Genomic DNA, 871 nt, shown 5'->3' on the forward strand with positions numbered 1-871 from the left:
TTGTTTTCCCCCCCCCCCCCCCTCAGGAGCAGATGGAAGAGTTGAAGCAAAAGGCATCAAAGGAGATCCAGGCTCCAGAGGACCCCCAGGGAAACATGGGCCAAAGGGATTTGTTGGCCCCATGGGGGAGAAAGGCCTCCGAGGAGAGACTGGTCCCCAAGGGCAAAAGGGGGAGAAAGGTGATGTGGGTCCCATTGGTCCAGCAGGGCTAAAGGGCAGCAGTGGACCTGTGGGCCCAACTGGTTTGCAGGGCCCCATAGGCCCCCTTGGAAAGCCTGGTCCCAAGGGAGATGCTGGGCCCTTGGGACCTCAAGGTGAGCCAGGAGCCCGGGGAATGAGAGGCTGGAAAGGGGATCGAGGGGAAAAAGGGAAAATTGGTGAGACTCCAGTCTTGCCCAAAAGTGCTTTCACTGTGGGGCTCACTGTGCTGAGCAAGTTTCCTTCTTCAGACGTACCCATTAAATTTGACAGGATCTTGTATAATGAATTCAACCATTATGATATAGCTACGGGAAAATTTACTTGCCACATTGCCGGCGTCTATTACTTCACCTACCACATCACTGTGTTCTCCAGGAATGTGCAGGTATCTTTGGTCAAAAATGGGGTAAAAATACTGCACACGAAGGACAGTTACATGAGCTCTGAGGACCAGGCCTCTGGCGGCATTGTGCTGCCGCTGAAGCTGGGGGACGAGGTGTGGCTGCAGGTGTCCGGAGGGGAGAGGTTTAACGGCCTGTTTGCGGATGAGGATGATGACACAACTTTCACAGGCTTCCTTTTGTTCAGCAGCTAATGATGGGGAGTGTTTATAAATCCGCCTTGCCACCCATCAGAGTTAGCTCCGTGAAGATACAATAGATGATTTTTC

At 52.9% G+C, this 871-nt stretch overlaps 1 protein-coding gene across 1 annotated transcript; it reads left to right on the forward strand.

Annotated features, from left to right (window-relative positions):
* Nucleotides 1-28: 28 nt before the first annotated feature.
* On the forward strand, nt 29-843 carry LOC106726016 (complement C1q and tumor necrosis factor-related protein 9A-like; the record flags this gene model as incomplete). Its single annotated transcript, XM_014539353.1, has 1 exon — nt 29-843. A coding segment is annotated over one exon (768 nt), but the record flags the coding sequence as incomplete, so codon positions are not given.
* Between the last annotated feature and the right edge of the window lie 28 nt (nt 844-871).

Source organism: Myotis brandtii, unplaced genomic scaffold (genome assembly GCF_000412655.1).
Source record: "Myotis brandtii unplaced genomic scaffold, ASM41265v1 C41836569, whole genome shotgun sequence".
In the NCBI taxonomy this organism is placed as follows: Eukaryota; Metazoa; Chordata; class Mammalia; order Chiroptera; family Vespertilionidae; genus Myotis; species Myotis brandtii.